Genomic DNA, 17,904 nt, shown 5'->3' with positions numbered 1-17,904 from the left:
TTTGAGAGCTTGAAGATCTAGAACGACTTTTTCTGGATGAAGCTGAGGATATACGCGAGTGCGGCGCTAGCCTCGCTTGCTGCCGGCACGATCTGTTTCTTGGGCAGCAAGAATCCATACGTTCCACCGTCCCTGAGTTCGATACTGAACGACCACTTGACTTTTGCCTTTTGTTGGCCGTTTGAGTCCTTGGAAGCAGCGTAGGCCCAATCGACCGCATTCCCTCCTGCGACCGCATAGACCTCGCAGATCTTTCCGGCGGTAAACGCCTTGCCATCCACGGCCTTGACTGCCTTGATCGCGCCCAGACTCGCCTCGAGCAGATCCTCCTCGTCCGCCGGCTGCAGCGCACAATCGCTGCTGAACGGATACATCATCAGCTGCCCGTAGCTGTGCAGATCAAACAAGCCCACCACACCATTCTGCGGATCTTCAACGTAGGTCGCAATCGCCCGTGCCTCTGCGGACGAAAAAGCCGCACTGCCAGGGTACATCTCCGAACACGCATTCGAAGAGCCGCTAAAGCCGTAGTCGTAGTTGCGGTTGATGTCGACACCTTTGCAAAAGAGGCCCGAGGGAAAGTGGTTCGGCTGCCGGTTCTTGCGCCACATCCGGTTCTTGTCCCACGAATACACATAGCCATCCGGGTTCGACACGGGGACCACGGTGATGCTGAACGAGGAGAGCATGAGGCGCGCCTGCTTCTTGCTCCACACCTTGCGCGCGCGCTTCTTGCCCCGACGCATCGCTTCGACAGGCGACGTGGAGTTGGACGGTGCACCCAGCGCCGCAGCAAGCAGATCCGACGCAAAGTAGAGTGCGCTCGAAGTCGAGACCCACTCGCGTGCGTGCTGTCCACCCGTAACCACAATACCCAACTTTCCGTGTGCAGATGCCGTGAGATTCGCAGGCGGATCAGGTTGCGGCTCCGGTTCCGGTTGCGGCTCCGGCTGAGGCTCGGGTGTGGGCAAGGGGAGGTCGTCGGAGATCTTGAGCCCGAGGATGGGTCTGCCTTCATGCGTCGTGCCCAGCTGTACGAGCTGTGCATGCGTCGGATAGCTGTGCTCGAGCATGCGCATGTACGCGGTGATCTCGTCAAAGGTGTGGTAGTCGCGATGCCAGTTGTCCTCGCGCATCGCCTCGACTTGCTCCTCGTCCACCTCGCTGCGCTGCGCCGCCACAAGCCGCTGTACATCCTCGATCATCGTGACCGCATGTGGTCTTTGCTGCTGTGGGAACGGCTGCATGAGCTGCGCCATCCAATCCCGATCCTTGCCATCGTCGCTCGCCAGACGCACATCGACACATCCGTACACGTCCGCATCTGGCGACGTCGAGCAAGCGCTGCCACGATGCGCAGCCCACACGTCGAGACCGAGCTCCTGTGCGTGTTCGAGCAGCTTATGGTGTTGTGCATGCGACGCGGTTGTGAAGCGCACCACCTGCTGACCAGTGAAGTCGACGACCTCGTGCGACTCGGCGGCCGAGGTAAATGTGATGCGCGGTGTAGCTTCGAAGGGCTGCTGGTGGGCGGTGGCGGTGGAGACGATAGATGCGGCGAGTAGCAGCAGCCGTGCTGCGAGTGTACGCTGCATGATGTCGCCCGCTGCTTCGACTGAGCAAAGGAGAGATGGTGGAGGGAGGACAAGCCGGATTGGGGTGTGGAGAAGGCCGGTTATCATGGAGAAGTCGCGTGACAGAAATCGCACATTCTCTCGGCCGACTGCTGCTCCACTTTCTTTTCTCGACCAAATCCTCGGAAGTCGGAACAACACTGAAAATGTCGGCAAAAAAGCAAAAAAATTGGGCAGAAATTGGCGGCTTTTTGGGAAGAAACGATTTGCGGTTTGTGCTTCCTCCATTCCTCCTCCTCCTCCTCCTCCTCCTCCTCTCACCACCACCACCAACCACACACTCTCGACATGGCCGACGCACAGGTGCTCACACCTGACCAGGTGGCACAACTCCTCGCTGCCCAGCAGCAGCAGCAAGCCTCCACCTCATCCACCTCATCCGCCAGCACACCGTCGAACCGTCTCAAGACGTCGTTCGAAAAGCGCCGTGCCTTCGAGCCGTTCTACACTGGCGGCGCCACTGCACTCACGCCCGACGGCACGCTGCTCTTTGCGGCGCTCAACGAAGACGTCTCTGTCGTGCACGTTGCTACGGGCAACATCGTGCAGCGCATCGACGGCGATACGGAGGAAATCACCGCACTCGCAGTCAGCCCCGATGGCGCGCATTTGATCGTCACCTCGCGCTCGCTGTCGCTGCGCATCTTCAGCCTTCCGGAATGCACACTCGTACGCACAGTCCCAAAGGCGCACGCAAGCCAGGTCAACCTCATGTGCGTCGATCCCACCAGCACGCTGCTCGCCACGGGCGGCTCGGACGGCGTGGCCAAGGTGTGGGACATCGCGGGTGGCTTCTGCACGCATGCGTTCAAGGGGCATGCCGGCGTCGTATCTGCGCTGGCGTGGAACCTCCCGCCTGCTGAAACAGCGCCAAAGAGTGCAAAGAAGGGAAAGAAGCCGCAGCGCGTCATGCATCTGCTGACCGGATCCGTGGATGGCAAGGTGCGCGTGTGGGACCTCAACAACCAGGCGGAGCTGCACAAGCCCGTCGCCACACTGGCGGGGCACGACTCGGTGGTGCGTGGCATTGCCGTGGCTGAGCGTGGTGATGTTGTCGTCACCGGTTCGCGCGATCGCACGCTCGTCGTGTGGCGTCTGGGCTCCAACGCTCCCTCCGCCGCAGCGTGGAAGCAGGCCGAGACGCTCTCGGCCAACGAAGGCATCGAGTCCGTCGGCTTCCTACCTACCCGCAACACCTTCTGGACAGGCGGCAGTGACGGCCAGCTTCGACTATGGGACGTATCCAGCTCGACCATTATCGCGCGCGAGCCGCGTTCGTTCAACGAGCGACTCGCTGCCCACCAGAGCGACGACGAGGAGACGCGCGCCATTACGGCGGTGCACCTCGTATCCCCCGCGCAGGGCGAGGCGTGGCTGGTGTCGGTGCATGCGGATCAGAACATCGTCGTGCGCTCCGCAAGCCCGACGCAGCCGCTCAAGAAGGTGCGTCAGCTCATTGGGTTCAACGATGAGATCGTCGACGTCGCGCTGCTGGCCTCGCACGGCGCGGCGGAGACGCATCTGGCCGTCGCGACCAACAGCCGCGCGCTGCGCGTGTACGAGCTCGGCAGCGACGAGACGAGCGCCGAGCTGCTTGCCGGGCATACGGATATTGTGCTGTGCGTCGATAGGTCGCCCGACATGCGGCTGCTCGCCTCGGGCGCCAAGGACCGTACCGCGCGCATCTGGGCATGGGTCCCCACCAACCGCCTCTCCCCCACCGACACCACAGATGCGGATGGCGATACGGGCAAGCGCATCCGTCGTCCCACTGCTGCGTTAAGCGACGAGGTCGACTCGAGCGAGGGCGAGGGCGAGGGAGAGTGGGTCTGCGTGGCGGTATGCGAGGGGCACGCCGAGTCTGTCGGCGCGATTGCATTCGCCCGCCGCGCCACCAAACCCGGTGCGCCATACGCGCCGTTCATCGTAACCGCCTCGCAAGACCGCACCATCAAGCTGTGGGACCTCTCCCCTCTCACCGCGCTGCTCGAATCCACCGCCGCCATCTCCGCACCGCTCTCGCTGAAATCGCTGTTGACGCAGCGCGTGCACGACAAGGACATCAACACCGTCGATGTCTCGCCGAACAACGCCATGATCGCCACGGGCTCCCAGGACCGCACCGCCAAGCTCTTCTCTCTCTCCTTCTCGTCTTCCCCCTCGGGCTCCTCGGCACGCGTCACCCCCCTAGCTGTGCTCAAGGGGCATAAGCGCGGCGTGTGGGCATGTCGCTTCTCGCCCGTTGACCTTGCGCTCGCCACGGCGTCGGGGGATAAGACGATCCGCCTGTGGTCGCTCAGCACCTTTGCGAGCGTCAAGGTGTTCGAGGGCCACACGAATTCGGTGCTCAAGCTCGGGTTTGTTGCAGCGGGCATGCAGCTTGTGTCGTGCGCGGGCGATGGGCTCGTCAAGGTGTGGAATGTCAAGGACGAAGAATGCGCTCTCACGGTGGATGCGCACGATGACAAGATCTGGTCTTTCGCCATCTCGCGCGATGAGGGTTGGTTTGTCAGTGCCGCTGCGGACGGTACGATGCACGTGTGGGAGGACAATACGCAGCAGCGCCTCGAGGTCGAGCGCGAGCAAAGGGAGGACGAGGTGAGGATGGAACAGCAGTTCGCCAACCTCCTAACCACCCGCGATTGGCGCAATGCGATCGTGCTTGCGCTGCAGATGGACCAACCCCGCCGCTTGCTCAACCTCTTTACCCAGGTCGCCAACTCTCGACCCGACACCATCGGCGGTTTGATCGATGATGCGCTCGGCGGTAGTACTGGTGGCGATGCTGGATCGATCACGGGTCTGGCTAGTGTCGATGGGGTGTTGGCCACACTGTCCGGGTCGCAGCTGATCCAGCTGCTCAACTATGTGCGTGACTGGAACACGTCCACACGCACATCGGCCATCGCGCAAACCCTGCTGCACGCCATCCTCTCAACCCACACTGCCGCATCGCTGCTGGCGCTGTTCGACAGGGAGGCCAAGACGCAGCGCGCGGCGATTGCACAGCGCGCCGAAGACGAAGAGCTCGGCATCGCCCAACCGCGCACCGACAAAGTCAGGGCCCAGCAGCGCCGCCAGCATCAACAGCTCACGCTCGACCTTGCTTCGCTCGTCGATGCGCTCACCGCGTATTCGCAGCGACACTTCCAGCGCGCCGATAGGACGCGCATCGAGGCGGCCATGCTCGAATACTCGATCACCGCCATGGACTCGCTCCTAGGCCCCCAAGACGACGACGACGACCAGCCCCAAGACGCGTTTGGAGATCAAATCCACCTCGAGTCGGAACAGGAGCAACACGAGGATAGCGATGTGGACATGTCCGAGTAATCTCAGTCTGTATTGCTATGCGATGTGCACGATGCGGAGGGCGGATTTGCCCGCACGGATCACAGCTGCCTTGCCCCCCCGCGGCAGCTGCACCATTTGCTCTTGCAACCCCACCCGCGCGGGCGCATTGTTGATGTACAGCCCGCGCGCACTGAGCAGCCTCTTTGCCTCGGCCCTGCTTTTGACCAGCCCAGTTTCGGCGGCTATACGTGTGACGTCCATTGGCTCTCCCTCCCGCAGCCTGGTTACTATGCTGCCTGCGCTGTGCAGATCCAGCTGCCTGAGCAGCTGTGGCACGTCGTCCGGTGTGGCAGCTACGAGCTGGGTGAGTGTCTGGGCCGTTTTGGCCGCCTCGGCTCCGCGAATGAGCCGCGTCATGTGGTCGGCCAACACCCTCTGAGCTTTCCTCTTGCTCCTATCTTGATCATGCTCCCTCAACACCGCCGCTATTTCGCCCGGCGAGAGCAGGGTGAGCGCGTTGAGGTACCGCGCTACGTCGGCGTCCGGCGTGCGCAGGAAGAACTGGAAGAACTCCAAATGGCTCGTAAGCGCCTCCTCGAGCCAAACTGCATTTCCCGCGCTCTTGCCGAACTTCTCCCCGCTCGCCGTGGTCAACAGTGGCAACGTCAACCCGTAAGCCGGATCATCCTGCATCGCCTTGGCCCCCATCCTTCGCCTTATCAAATCGATCCCCGCACTGATATTGCCCAACTGATCCGATCCGCCCAATTGCACCGTGCAGCCCGATGAGCGGTGAAGATGGGCAAAGTCGTATGCCTGGAGCAGCTGATAGCTAAACTCGGTATAACTCATCCCCTCCCCCTCCATCCTTGACGCCACGCTATCCCTCGCCAGCATCTGCGTCAACCTCGCGTGCCTTCCCACCTCGCCCAGAAAGTCGAGCATCGAAACACCACTCATCCACGTGTAGTTGTTCAGCATCCGAACGCCCACCTCCTTGCCCGAGAATGTGGCGACATTGGCAAAGAACATCTGCAGCTGCGATTGGATCGCCGCGACGTTGGCGGTGAGCGTGTCGGGATCGAGTGCATTGCGTTCGGTGGATCGACCCGAGGGGTCGCCGATACTGCCCGTCGCACCGCCGACGAGCACGATGGGTGTGTGGCCGCAGCGCGCGAAATGCGCCAGCGCCAAAAGCGGCAGAAGATTGCCGACGTGCAGAGAGCGTGCTGACGGGTCGACGCCAGAGTAGACGGTTCGGGGTGACGAGAGGTGTGTCCGCAACGCGCGCGATGTGAGCGTGTGCACGAGCCCTCGTGTTTCCAGCTCGCCCACAACATCCCCCGTGACAGTGCTGTACCTCCGCACCCCCCGCGACGGCGAGGAAATGCTCCCCCGTACGACCCGCGCCAGCATCGCGATGCTTCCAGTGCGTGAGAGAGTGATGGTGTTGGTGGATCAGAAGAAACCCGCCAAAAAAAAAAAAAAAAAATCCGCTCATTTCGGCTCATTTCGGCTCATCTTTTCGCCTTGAACCTCCCACCTCCACTCCTTCTCGCTCCCTCTCTCTTCCCCCTCGCAACCTCGCAACATACGCAATCCAAGAAGCAGACGGGACAGGATCGCATTCACGATTGTGCTGGGGCTACAGCTCCTCCTCATAGTCTTCCGCCTGTGCCACCGCCTCACCATCCGACGCTTCGTCCTCCATCTGCTGGCAGAGCACATCAAACATGCTTCCCGTCTTGCCCGTTCGCACCACGTCAGGCTTGGACGGCAGCGCGACACTGCCAAATATGCCGTTGGCCACGCGTGCGCCCTGCTCGTCGGCGCCGGGATGCGCGGCGTCGTCGAGCATCTGGCCCTGCAGCTGGCTCACGAGCCCCGCACCCGCACGCTCGGCGCGCTTCTTGAGCTTCTTCATCTTGCGCCGTGCCGCTCCCGTGGGCGCCGCCATCTGCGCAAGCTCGTTGGGCGCAAACGCGGTCGCCAGCTCGGCGGCGCGCTTGGATGCCGGCACAGCCGCCTTGGCCGCCAGCTTGTCTTGCCACGCCCAAGTTGCCAGTTCGGGCTGCGGGGTGGCGAGGGAATCGTCGTCAGAGAGGTCGGCGTCCAGGCCGGGGACGGCGTGTGGCCGGTGCCGAGTAGCAAGGTCGTCGTCGCTGTCCGCATCCGAGTCGTCCGAGTCCGACAGTCGCGAACGCTTGCCCAGCGTCGAGCGGCGGGACGTATCGCCAGCCTCCACCGCCTCCACCGCCTCCACCTCGCCTTGCATGCGGGCGGGCGCCGCATGGTCGTCCTCGATATCCGCCTCGCTCTCTGCCTCTGTTGGGGTTGTTCGCGGGGCCGGAGCGTCCGGCAGGGGAGCGTTCGACTGACCCGTGCCTGCGCCAAACACTTCGGCATCCGCATCGCCGAGCAGCGCCGCCAGATCAAACGCCTCGCTGAACCCACTGAGAATCGCCGAACTCTGCTCGAGCCTCGCCTCGGGCGCGCTCTCCTGCGCCGTCGCTTGGGTCGAGAGGATGGCGGAGCGGTGCAACGCCGGTGGATGGGTGTAGTACTTGATGCGACCGATGTTCCAGTCGTGCAGCACGCTGCGTGCGGTACCGTCGATGTCGATCTTGCCTCCGCGCGCCATCCTGCCGCGTTGCACGGCGATGCGCATGAGCAGATCCTGTGCATCGCCCTCTTGGAACCACTCGAGCCCGTACACTTGCATGAGGTGGTCGGCGTCCACACGCGCCATGATCGCCTCGACGGGCGTGATGGGGTCCTGCACCAGCTCCACCTTGACCACGTTGCGCAGCAGTGCCGACTGCTTGCGCATGTGCACCTCCTCGGGCGACAAACCGAGCGCCGCCGCGCCCGCGCCCGACTCGTCGCTAAACACGATGCCGGGACAGTCGAGCAGCCGCACCGACTTGTCGAGCATCACGCTCTGCACCACCTTGGTGTGACCGGGCGTCGAGGCGACACTGCACACGCGTGCGCGCTTGAGCGAGTTGATCAGGCTCGACTTGCCCACGTTGGGCGCACCAAACACGCCCACCGCAATCGACGTCTTGAGGTTGAGGCTGCGCGAGTAGTTTTTGATGAGCTGTAGCACCGCCCCCGCACCCACCGCTTCGGAACCGCTGCTGATGGCGTCGCTGCTCGAAGACGCCGCGCCGGCCTTGGTGTAGTTGACCGCACTCGCGCCCTGCGACAGATGCGTGCGCTGCGACTGCGTCGACGCCTTGAACGCCAGCGTGGGGAAGTCGTGGCGCAGATAGCGCAGCCATGCCTCCACGTTCGACTTGGGCACCAGGTCGATCTTGTTGAGGATGAGCACCACCTTTTTGCCCGCACGCAGCAGCATGCGCTCCGTCTCGAGCGACCGGCATCCGAGCGGATCGCGCGCATCCACCACCTCGAGCAGCACGTCCGCATTGTCCACCACCTTGCGCAGCTCGCGCATGTACGCCTTGATCGACGAGTCTCTGCGCCCCGTCAGCGTGGGATCGAGCTGCAGCGCCGGGCTATCCATCGCATCGATGCTGCCGTCCTGAAGATCGAGCGACGGATGCGCCTCGGTATTGCTCATCGCAGCCGCCCCCGCGATCTCCTCACGCAGCTTGGCAGCCGCACTTGGCTCAGCCACGTCGCCGCTGTCCGTGTCCATGGCTGTGAAAGCTGCGTTGTGGCCTCGCTGGTTGTACTGCTGCTGGAGCTGCTGGAGCTGCCTCGCCTTGCCCTTGTTGACGAGGCTGGCGAACTGGTTCTTGTTGAATACAAAGCCGGCGTTGGTCGCCTGCTTGCCTACGCCGGGCGTGGCTGTCGACGACGCCGAGTGCGCCTTGGTGGCGGCAATCTTTGTCTTTTTGCGCGCATGGCGATCCTCCTTTCTGTGCTGTCGACCCATTGTATGTCGATAACGACGATGATGTCGATGGATGGCGAGACAAAGTGATGATGAGCCTTTTGACACACGTTTTCTTCCAGCTCCGAGCGGCTCAGCTTTAGAGCCCAAAAAAAAGGGTCTTTCGAAAAAATTCACGCTGAAAATACGAAAAAGTGGGGTGGAGGCTGGTTGGTCATGATCACCAATCCAATCGCCCCGTCCGAACAAGTCGCCGATGCCCGATGCATTAACAGCAAAGTGTGACTCGTTCCTGCTCCACCACCATCATTGATACATAGTCACCATGGCGGCATCCTCGTCCGCCGCATCCGCCGCATATCTGGCCGGGCCATTTCCCTCGGGGAGAGCCCTGACCGAGCACGACGTGACGCCCACAGTGCCGCCCACGCCGTCCGAGGAGCATGCGCCGCCCACGCATCTGTACGCCGATCTGCCGCCGCACCTCATGCAGCCGGACAACACGCCCGACTATCTGCGCCTCATCCTCAACGCCGACATCTACGACCTGGTCAAGCAGACGCCGCTCCAGCCGGGCGTCAACCTCTCCTCCAAAACAGGATGCAACGTGCTGCTCAAGCGCGAAGATCTGCAGCCCGTGTTCAGCTTCAAGCTGCGTGGCGCGTTCAACATGATGCAGCAGCTCGACCCGGAGCAAAAGTGGAAGGGCGTCATCGCGTGTTCGGCCGGCAACCATGCGCAGGGTGTGGCGATGGCCGGTGCGCATCTCTCCATCCCGTGCACCATCGTCATGCCCAAGGGCACGCCCGAGATCAAGACGGCCAACGTAAAACGGCTCGGTGCCAAGGTGGTGCTGTTTGGGCAGGATTTCGACGAGGCCAAGGCAGAGTGCACGCGCCTCTCCAAGGCGTACGGTCTGACCATCATCCCGCCCTTCGACCATCCGCGCGTCATCGCAGGACAGGGTACGATCGGCGTCGAGATCTGCCGCCAGACGGACATGTCGAATCTCGATGCCATCTTTTGCTGCGTCGGCGGCGGCGGTCTGCTCGCCGGCGTCGCCGCGTACATCAAGCGCATCGCACCGCCCCACGTCAAAGTCATCGGCGTCGAGACGTTTGACGCCGACGCGCTCGCGCAGTCGCTCGAAAAGGGCCAGCGCGTGCTGCTCAAGGAGGTGGGGTTGTTCGCCGACGGCACGGCCGTGCGCATCGTGGGCGAAGAGTGCTTCCGCGTTTGCCGCGATACTGTCGACGGCGTCGTGCGCGTCACCAACGACGAGATCTGCGCTGCCATCAAGGACGTCTTTGAAGACACGCGCTCCATCCCCGAGCCCTCGGGTGCACTCGCCGTCGCAGGCATGAAGCGCTACATTGCCACGCACGGTCTCGCCGGCTCGGGCAAAAAGTTTGTCGCGCTCGTGTCGGGTGCCAACATGAACTTTGGGCGGCTGCGCTTTGTGGCTGAACGCGCCGAGTTGGGCGAGAACAAGGAGGCGCTGCTCACGGTCGAGATCCCCGAGGAACCGGGTGCGTTCCTCAAGCTGCACAACCACATCCATCCGCGCGCCGTCACCGAGTTCAGCTACCGCTACGCCGACAGCCAGCGCGCACAGATCCTGCTCTCCTTTATGCTCAACGGCACCAAAGCACCCCTTCCGGAACCACAAGCACCTGGTGCACTCCCCGTCCCCGAGCTCGGCGATGCTTCGGCATCCATGGCGTCAAGCACTGCATCTCTCGATCCCTCGCGTCTCGCCGACTCTCTCGCTGCATCCACGCTTTCGGGAGGTTCGGAATTGGACAGCATCCTTGCCGCACTCACCGCCGATGGTATGACGCCCCTCGATGTTTCCGGGGATGAGGTGGCTAAGTCGCATCTGCGCTACCTCGTGGGCGGTAGAACCGCCGTGCCCAACGAACGCATCTTCCGCTTCGAATTCCCCGAACGCCCCGGCGCGCTGCGCAAGTTCCTCGTGGGCATGCAGTCCGGCTGGAACGTCTCGCTCTTCCACTACCGCAACCACGGCGCCGACGTCGGCAAGATCCTACTTGGAATCCAGGCTCCCCAAGCAGACCACGCAAGCCTAGACGCCTTTTTGAATGGTCTTGGATATCTCTACCACGAGGAGACCAACAATCCCGTCCTCCAACGCTACCTCGGCATGCACTAGTTGGGATTCCCTCTGTATCACTCAAAATTGCGCCAACAGCACACACTACATCGGCGCTTCCCAATCCCATTTCTCCAACGCAAGCTTGTGTTAGCCACGCCAATCTGTGATCGCCACCAGTGCGGAGTAAGACGCAATGCTCGAGTGTGAGATCGCGACACCATGGCGACGAGGAGGTGCACGAGATGGTCGCGTCGACTGGCGCCATTCGCATCGCCGACAAGGCACTTTTCATTCGGTGGTAGCATTCGTCGTTCACAAGTGTACCTTCGCATCGCATGCAATCTCGCTGGGTCGCTCTTGGCGATCACGCCGAACAATCTCACGAACCGCTGCGCATCATCACAACAGCCTCGGCCTTGTCTGTGCTCGGACGTGCATCGTTGTGTCCAGTTTCAAGCGGAGGTGCTCTGCCCAGCCTCGGCCGAGTCGTGCCCTTGACACCGAGAGAAAGGCGGGGGCATTGCATTGAACGTAGCGACGATGCGATGCCGCACAGTCGGTCCTCCCCGCGACATCACACCGGAATCCGAGTCGACACTGCATGCGCGTTGCAAGTACACAATCTACGACTGTTGCGCGATTGGCTCCGAGAGCTGGCCGGCACCGCTGCCCCACTCAATACCACTGCTGCTTCAACGACATTCCTACTGGCACCTTCCATGGCCTGGAACGCTGCTACGCTACCTTGACACACACTATCGCCTAGCGCCGCAACCGAGTGTCTTTTCTTTTCGTTCTCGGCGAGTCGATCGTATGCGCTCGGAGCGGCCCACGAGCCGGGTTCGAGTCGTCCCTCTAGTCGTGCACGCCATACGCTCGCACAACCTTGAACACGTCGGCCTTACATGCCGTCCTGTATCGCCGCTTTCTCCCACTGAGCCGTCTCTAACACTATGGCCTTGCAACCCCGCACACACCCACCCCTTTTGCTTCGAATCCAATTGTCATTTTTGGTCGACTTGAGCGATTAGTTGAGCGACTCATACGCCTCCATGCTCTGGACAGTCGTTGGACTTGACCACCTTGAAACGTCGGCCTGCAATCATGCCTCCACGCAGCTACTATCCCCTTCGCTAAATCTTCGATCTCGTTTCTCGAGCCGAGCGACTGATCCACTCCACGGCCCCTGAACCAGTGCTTGTTTCTCAACGGTCCTCCGTACGCGCTCTGGGTGATCGACGTTGCCGGACAAAAACACCTTGGGCGCATCGAATCCGGTTGTGATTTTCCTTAGATGGACGACTAGTTGAGCGACTGATACGCCACCATGGCCTTGAACGAGTCGTTGCTCTTGACGAGTTCCGCATAGGCGCCCTGAGCCTGCAAGTGTCCATTTTCGAACAAGAAGATCTTATCCGCATCCTTGATCGTCCTCATCCTATGCGCAATGGCGAGAATGGTGCACTTGCCCTCGCTCCTAATCGCATCCAGCGTCTGTTGGAACGCCTGTTCGCTATGACTGTCCAGCGCACTCGTCGACTCGTCCAATAGCAAGAGGCGCGGTTTGCGGATGAGGGCACGTGCGATCGAGAGTCGCTGCTTCTGTCCACCCGAGAGTTGCGACGAGGTGATGAGCGTGTCGTAACCCTTGCGGAAGGACATGATTGTGTCGTGAATCCCCGCCGCCTTGCAGGCCGCCTCGATGTCCGTGTCCGAAACACTCGTCTGCCAAGACACATCTTCCCGGTACGGAGCAAGAAGCTCATCCTCCTCCCCACCCCGTCCCCGTCCCCGCTTGGACTTGCGAACCGCAGTGGCACTGGGCATGTCCGGGCGCAGGCCAAGTAGGACGTTGAACCGTACCGTGCCGTAAAAGATCACGGGCTCCTGAGGGACAATCGCCATATCTCGACGCAGCACCGCGTCCGAAGTCCGGTCGGTGCGCAAGCCGTCCACACGAACGCACCCGCTCGTCGGCGTGTAGAAGTTCTCGATCAACGACATGGCTGTCGTCTTGCCCGATCCAGACTGTCCCACAAACGCCGCAAAGCATCCTGGCTCGATAGCGAGCGAAACCCCCTTGAGCGCCGCTTCCTCGCGCGTCGGATACGTAAACGACACATCCTCGAAACTGATCCTTGTCGCCTTTGTCTTCTCGACCGCATCCGCATCCCCACCCTCCTGCGCAGCACCCTCGACATCCTTACCCATCTTCTTCTGCACCGCTTCGGGCCTCTGGTCCATGAGCCGAAAAAAGTTCGCCGCGGATACGTGCGCCTTGCTGAAATCGGGCGCAAACGCCAACAGCTGCCCACTGGCCTGTGCCGAAAACAGCAGTGCGGGAAGCACGATGAAGAAGGCCGTCTGCGAGTAGCGACCCTCGGCGATGTTCTGACTGCCCCACCAGTAGGCAAAGGCGTAGATGAAGTAGCTGATGCTCAGCGCGAGCGCCAGAAACACATTGCCGAACAAAAAGTGGCGCATCGACTCGCGGTACGGCTTCTGCAGCGACCGCTCGAACTTGCGCATCACATCGTCCTCCCTGCCCAAACTCGCCACCGTCCGGATGCACTGCACCGCCTCGATGGCGAGCGCGTTCGACTTGACGTACGCCGTCTCGTGCCGCTTCTGGAAATCCGCCAGCACCTTGAGCCTCAAATAGCCCGCAGTGAGGATGATCGGCACGAGTGCCAGGATCACCACCGCAATGCGCCACGCAATCGCGTGCGACACAATGATGCCCGCAAGCAGGTTGACAAAGATGCAAAAGATGGTGCCGATCACGGTGCCCGTGACGCCGCCGAGGTTGTTGGCGTCGTTGGAGAGCGAGGCGATCATCGAGGCCGGGTTCTGGTCCTGCGCCTCGAACCACGTCAGCCGCTGGTGCATCATCGTGTTGAACGACACGCGGCGCAGACGGAACAGCAGCCGCTCCGCCACCAGCCCCCACACCAGCCCGTTGATCGAGTACGCCACCAGCTGGATGAGCGCAAGGATGAAAAAGTAGCGCGCGAACTCGCGGCCGGAGCTGCGCACGCCGTCCGGCGAGTGGCACTGCGGATTCAGTGCTTCGATGACGTGGCCGAACAGCACCGCCTCGCCCGAATACGAGCCACCCATGATGGTGCTTGTGAAGAGACCAAGCAGGATGTACGCCCACTCGCGCCGGACGAGCCACAGCACACGGCGCAGAATCACGCGCGGCGGATATCCTCTCTTGTGCTGCTCGATCTGAGCCTCGGTCGCCTCCTTTTCGGTGGGCTCGTCGGATCGTACCGCGCCAGCCGCGGCCTTGTCGTTCTGCACATCGTCGCTGCTGTTGCGCCGGAGTGTCGCGCGGCTCGACTCGAGCGAGTTGGCATTGGACTCGTCGCGGCCGCCGTCGGCACCTTCGCTCTCGTCGCCCTCGGCCACATCGTCCATCCTCTGGCGCGTGCGCGGTTCAACTTCTTCTACCGGCAGATCGTCCTCGACCTCAACATCGGCGTCGCTCTCATCCGCACCCTCGTCCGCGCGCGAGCCAGTGTCCTGAGCCGCGGCGAGCTTGTAGTAGTATCCACGCAGTGCGAGGAGCTGCTTGTGCGTACCCTGCTCAAGCACCTTGCCTGCGCCCATGACGACGATCTGGTCGTAGTTGCGAATCGTCGCGAGTCTGTGGGCGATAGCGACGGTGGTGACGCCCTCCGAGATGCTATCGAGCGCCTTGGCGACCGCATGCTCCGAGTGCGAGTCGAGCGCCGCGGTCGCCTCGTCCAGAATCAGCAGCTTGGGCTGCTTGACGATCGCACGCGCGATCGAGATCCTCTGCTTCTGCCCGCCCGAGAGCTTGCCGCCCGCCTCGCCGACCTGGCTGTCGTAACCCTGCGGGAGACGCTCGATAAAGTTGTGCGCGCCCGCCAGCTTGGCAGCGCGCACACAGAGCGTCTTGATCTCGTCGAGCTGCTCGAGCTGCTCGCTCGTCGTGAGCACGTGCTCGAGCTCCGTGCCGGTCTTCTCCTGGCCGACTTGGGAGAAGGCGAGGACGGTCTCGTGGAGGTGGCTGTGGGCGGGCGAGCCAACGAGGCCGTGCGCGATGCTCTGCATGATGGAGCAGTCGAACAGCACCGGCTCCTGACCCACCACGCCGATCTGCGACCGCAGCCAGCGCACGTTGTACTCGCGCACATCGGTGCCATTGAGCAAGACACGACCGGACGTCGGATCGTAGAACCGCTGCAGCAGCGCAGCGACCGTCGACTTGCCCGAGCCCGACAGGCCGACCAGCGCCACACGATGTCCCGCGGGCACCGAGATGCTGAGTCCGTGCAGCGCCTTTTCGTCCGGGCGCGCGGGATAGCTAAACTCGACGTCCTTGAGCTCGACTGCAATGTCGGCCACATCGCCCGGCTGGGGCATGATGCCATGCGAGGCGTTGGTGGCGTCGATGGGCGAGACCTTGTCGATGGTCTCGCGCAGCGCCTGGCCCGCGCCCGATGCCGCCGAGAACGTCTGCAGATACGGCGCGATCTGACCCACGATGAACGATGCATCGAGCAGCAGGAAGATGACCGTGTACACGGATCCGACGGTGCCCGGGTTGCCGGACGACGCGATCAGGTTGGAGCCCGAGAAGAACGCCAGCGCGTTGGCCGAGTATCCCACAAAGAAGAGCGCGCCAAGCACACACGCTGCCGCGAGCGCCTTGAGCGTGCCCTGCCTACGTGCGCGCTCCAGATGGCTCTGGTAGATGTTCGAGAGCCTCTTCTGCGCACCAAACGCCTGGACGACGGGCAGGTTGTTGAGCGCCTCAGCCGCCAGACTCGCCGCATGCGACAGATGCGTCGAGGTATTCTTCTGCGCATTTGCAACGAACCTCGACCCGACGATGCTGACGATTCCGAACGCGGGCAGCAGCGACACGAGCTGGCCCGCAAGCCGGGGCAGCTTGATGAACGCCACGATGTAGCTCGTGACAAAGTACGAGAGCGACGAGATGAGGATGCCCATCTTTTCGCTCGTGCCGTTCTGGATGGTGAGCAGGTCGGCCGACAGCCGCGTGCCCACCTCGCCCGGCTTGAGCGTGTCGAAGAAGGCCATGTCCTGTCGCAGCACCGCGGCGAGGTAGCGTTGGCGCATCTTGCGCACCAGGCGCTCGCCGAGGTTGGACCAGCACGTGGTGTACGTCCAGATGAGGAAGAAGTTGACGGCGGCGATGATGGCGATCTTGCCTACCTTGTCGTCGACCGAGGAGAGGAAGGCGTTCTTGTCGGTAGGCACCGAAGAAGAGCCGCAAGAGGCGCTGTTGAATCCGTCGATGAGCTGGCCGAACAGGATACCGATGAGCGGCAGTGGCACGCCGGAGCCGATGGCTGCGATGATGCCAATGACGAGCAGCGCAACGTCGGTGCGATCGGCCGCCTTGTACAGGGCAAAGTAGTTGGACGAGAGACGGATGCTCTTGAGGGAATTTCTACAACGCCCCTTGAAAGTGGCTTTCGGCTTCTCCTTTTCCTTTTCCTTGTCATGCTTGTTCACGCCGTCATCTTCAGGACCACTGGGCTGGTCTTGTGGTGGCGAGAGGGAAGCGGCGTCGGTGGCTGCGCGTGATGCGCGCGATTGATTGCGACGCAGCTGGTTGCTGGCGAGGTCCGAGCCGTCGATCGAGTGGCTGGTACCGACTCTGCCCTTGGTAGCTGCGAGAGGCACCGGCTGTGCAGGAATGGCGTGCGTGGCGAGCGCTCGTGTCGGGATGCGTGGAGAGTCCCACGGCTGGATGGTGTTCTCAAAGTCGGCGGTCGATCCCGCCTCACCATGCGCCTGGCTCGCGGCGGTCACCGCGGCGCCAGCTCCAAGCACGTCGGGATGCGGGAAGCTGGTGCCGGGAATGCCTGCATCTGCGAACATGGCCATATTGCCTCGTTGTGACCAGCCGATGGGGCCATGATCGGAGGAGCGGCTATTGGAGCGCGGTCTTCCGTTGGACGAACCGGGGCGGTCGGACGGCTGTGGGCCGCGCACGGTGCGCACGATCTGCTCGAGCGAAGGTGGACCAGGATGGGCATGTCGTGGACGCGCAACGTAGCGACCGTTGCGGAAGCTGGCGTACGAGACGGTGCCATCTGCCGAGTTGGATCGCTTGCGAGTCTTGACGCTGCTGAGGCTGGTACTTGCGCCCGAATCGAGCGTGACGAGTTTGGGCCGCGATGCGCTTTGGTCGGCATTGATGACGGTCGATGCAGAAGCTGGCGATGAGCAGCGACCCTGAGACGAGGACGAAGATGAAGAAGATCGCACTACGGCTTCGCCAGGTGCGGTTGGGGAAGCCATGGTGTCGACCGGCTGCTGCTGCTGCTGTTGCTGCTGTTGTTGCTGCTGCTGCTGGACGAGGGCTTCAAATTCGAGACGGTGGAAGTAGTCGTGGTGGTCGTCGAACGAGTATCGCGCCGTGGGTGTCCTTGGATCGCTGCGGAGCTGGGACAGGAAGCTGGCCGAGAGCGACTCGGGATCGTTATTATCGGCGTCGTCTTGGTCCGAGTCGCTGTCGTCGTCGTCCCTTGTTGGGGATGGATGGGTGCCGCCGGAGCGAGAAGAAAGCGCTGATGCAGCGGGCTGATTCATGCAGGGTCCCGACGAATCCCCGGCGGCGACGGCATCGGTGGGCGGATCATTGTGGCTGCTGGAATGAGAAGATGCTCGGGCCGAAGCGAGCTGTGGGTTTGTAGACGCGGAATGGTGATCATCGCCATCGGTACTGGCTCGCACCGAAGGCTGTTGTTGCTGGTGCGAGGACGTCATCGGTGGAGGTCGGCCCGGGAATTGATCACGAAATCCTTTTTTTGTTCGACGGCGCGTCACCGACCAAATGCCTTGAAAAGAAGAATCGCCAAAATTCTCCGATGGTCGTGTAGCCTCGTTAGACGCCGAAGCCCTGTGTGTGTTGGTGGTGTGCCGTCGAGTCCAGTCTTGGCGTTCGATTCCCGAGGAGAGATAGCTGGACGAGGTCTGTTGTTGTAGGTGGG

The 17,904-nt window shown here is 62.2% G+C and overlaps 6 protein-coding genes across 6 annotated transcripts; 2 read left to right on the top strand and 4 right to left on the bottom strand.

Annotated features, from left to right (window-relative positions):
* Positions 1–17: 17 nt before the first annotated feature.
* Positions 18–1,595, bottom strand: PAN0_002c1437 (Zn-dependent exopeptidase; the record flags this gene model as incomplete). The annotated part of the gene is made up of 1 exon (XM_014803602.1): positions 18–1,595. The coding sequence occupies one exon, from the start codon at positions 1,593–1,595 to the stop codon at positions 18–20; it is 1,578 nt and encodes a 525-aa protein (XP_014659088.1).
* Positions 1,596–1,922: 327 nt separating this feature from the next.
* PAN0_002d1436 (u3 small nucleolar RNA-associated protein) lies at positions 1,923–4,967 on the top strand (the record flags this gene model as incomplete). The annotated part of the gene is made up of 1 exon (XM_014803601.1): positions 1,923–4,967. The coding sequence occupies one exon, from the start codon at positions 1,923–1,925 to the stop codon at positions 4,965–4,967; it is 3,045 nt and encodes a 1,014-aa protein (XP_014659087.1).
* Positions 4,968–4,982: 15 nt separating this feature from the next.
* Positions 4,983–6,344, bottom strand: PAN0_002c1435 (tyrosine-tRNA ligase; the record flags this gene model as incomplete). Its single annotated transcript, XM_014803600.1, has 1 exon — positions 4,983–6,344. The coding sequence occupies one exon, from the start codon at positions 6,342–6,344 to the stop codon at positions 4,983–4,985; it is 1,362 nt and encodes a 453-aa protein (XP_014659086.1).
* A 229-nt stretch (positions 6,345–6,573) lies between these two features.
* Positions 6,574–8,832, bottom strand: PAN0_002c1434 (GTPase; Nog2p; the record flags this gene model as incomplete). The annotated part of the gene is made up of 1 exon (XM_014803599.1): positions 6,574–8,832. The coding sequence occupies one exon, from the start codon at positions 8,830–8,832 to the stop codon at positions 6,574–6,576; it is 2,259 nt and encodes a 752-aa protein (XP_014659085.1).
* A 283-nt stretch (positions 8,833–9,115) lies between these two features.
* PAN0_002d1433 (threonine ammonia-lyase) lies at positions 9,116–10,963 on the top strand (the record flags this gene model as incomplete). Its single annotated transcript, XM_014803598.1, has 1 exon — positions 9,116–10,963. One exon carries the CDS (start codon positions 9,116–9,118, stop codon positions 10,961–10,963), a length of 1,848 nt encoding a protein of 615 aa, XP_014659084.1.
* Positions 10,964–12,208: 1,245 nt separating this feature from the next.
* Positions 12,209–17,680, bottom strand: PAN0_002c1432 (multidrug resistance protein 1; the record flags this gene model as incomplete). Its single annotated transcript, XM_014803597.1, has 1 exon — positions 12,209–17,680. One exon carries the CDS (start codon positions 17,678–17,680, stop codon positions 12,209–12,211), a length of 5,472 nt encoding a protein of 1,823 aa, XP_014659083.1.
* Between the last annotated feature and the right edge of the window lie 224 nt (positions 17,681–17,904).

This window comes from Moesziomyces antarcticus (genome assembly GCF_000747765.1).
Source record: "Moesziomyces antarcticus DNA, scaffold: scaffold_v10002, strain JCM 10317, whole genome shotgun sequence".
Taxonomy (NCBI): Eukaryota; Fungi; Basidiomycota; class Ustilaginomycetes; order Ustilaginales; family Ustilaginaceae; genus Moesziomyces; species Moesziomyces antarcticus.
The sequence above is the reverse complement of the archived record's forward strand: the minus strand, read 5'-3'. Positions and strand labels throughout refer to the sequence as shown.